General features: G+C 47.4%; 1 protein-coding gene across 1 annotated transcript in view; it reads left to right on the plus strand.

Annotated features, from left to right (window-relative positions):
* The first annotated feature begins 297 nt into the window (after positions 1-297).
* The window catches only part of LOC123184189 (CCR4-NOT transcription complex subunit 9), a 5164-nt gene continuing 4482 nt past the window's right edge, over positions 298-979 (plus strand). Inside the window, exon 1 of the mRNA XM_044596350.1 lies at positions 298-529. Coding sequence (XP_044452285.1) covers positions 350-529 — 180 coding nt within the window. The 5' untranslated portion in view covers positions 298-349. The remainder of the gene's footprint in view (positions 530-979) is intronic.

Raw genomic sequence — 979 nt, forward strand, 5'->3', positions numbered from 1 at the left:
TAAAAGTAGGTATAAGCCATTATTCACCACATAATCTGCAAATTGTCATGGTCTCGGTACATAAATGACATACACCTTCTGCGGTAAGAGACAAATTTCTTTAATGACACAAACAATTTTGTTATACTAACGACAAAACCGCGATAAGCACCATCCAATTAATAAAAAAGTAGTGCCCAGCACCGCAAATTACACAGATAGTTCCAAAAGCTAACATAATTTGTTACGTTACTAATAAGAAACTTTTTCTTCTGTGACCTGTACTTGCTTTTATTATTGTTCCTTTGTGTCATAGAAAAACATAGCGTTCCTTCGTCTCCACATCCCTCCTCATCCTCTAGATCTATCTATGTCCCTGCCTTCATCTCCTTCTTTGGCGAGAGGCGGCAAAGTTGGCACCGAGGTTGTTCAAGCATCGGTGGACCAAAAGATGACATCGATGGACCAAAAGATGACATCGATGAAGCATCTCGTGCTCAACCTTTGCGACCCTACGCTACGCGAGAGATCCCTCGCAGAGCTCTCTCAGGTTCTTGTGCATCCTTCCATTTTCTCCATTAGCGCCCTCTTGAGGAAAGAGTCCCCCTTCATAAATCCCTAGTGATGTTTGTTGTGAATTCTGGCCCGGGATAGTGGAAAAATTGCGCCTTTAGGCCCAATTTTGATTGAATGCAATTTTTTTGGTTCTCTCTCGTGCTTAGTTCAAAGTAATTTCAATCAAACATGGCCTTAGACCTTAGTGATGTTGTGTGGTCTAGTGGGGTTATTTAGATCATAGTAAACTCAATCCAAACATGGCCCGGAATGCCCCCCTATGGGCGACGAGCGAACCCCGATCCCTCCCCGCCCCTAGCCTCCCTCCCCGTTGTCCCCCCCCCCTCCCACCACCGTCGCCGGTGTGGTCTGCCGGGCCCTGCCCGTGTGGCACTAGCGGCGGGCTGGCTTTTAACCGCGCACGCGTAGGGGTGCATGGGGCCCC

This window comes from Triticum aestivum, chromosome 2A (genome assembly GCF_018294505.1).
Source record: "Triticum aestivum cultivar Chinese Spring chromosome 2A, IWGSC CS RefSeq v2.1, whole genome shotgun sequence".
Lineage (NCBI taxonomy): Eukaryota > Viridiplantae > Streptophyta > Magnoliopsida > Poales > Poaceae > Triticum > Triticum aestivum.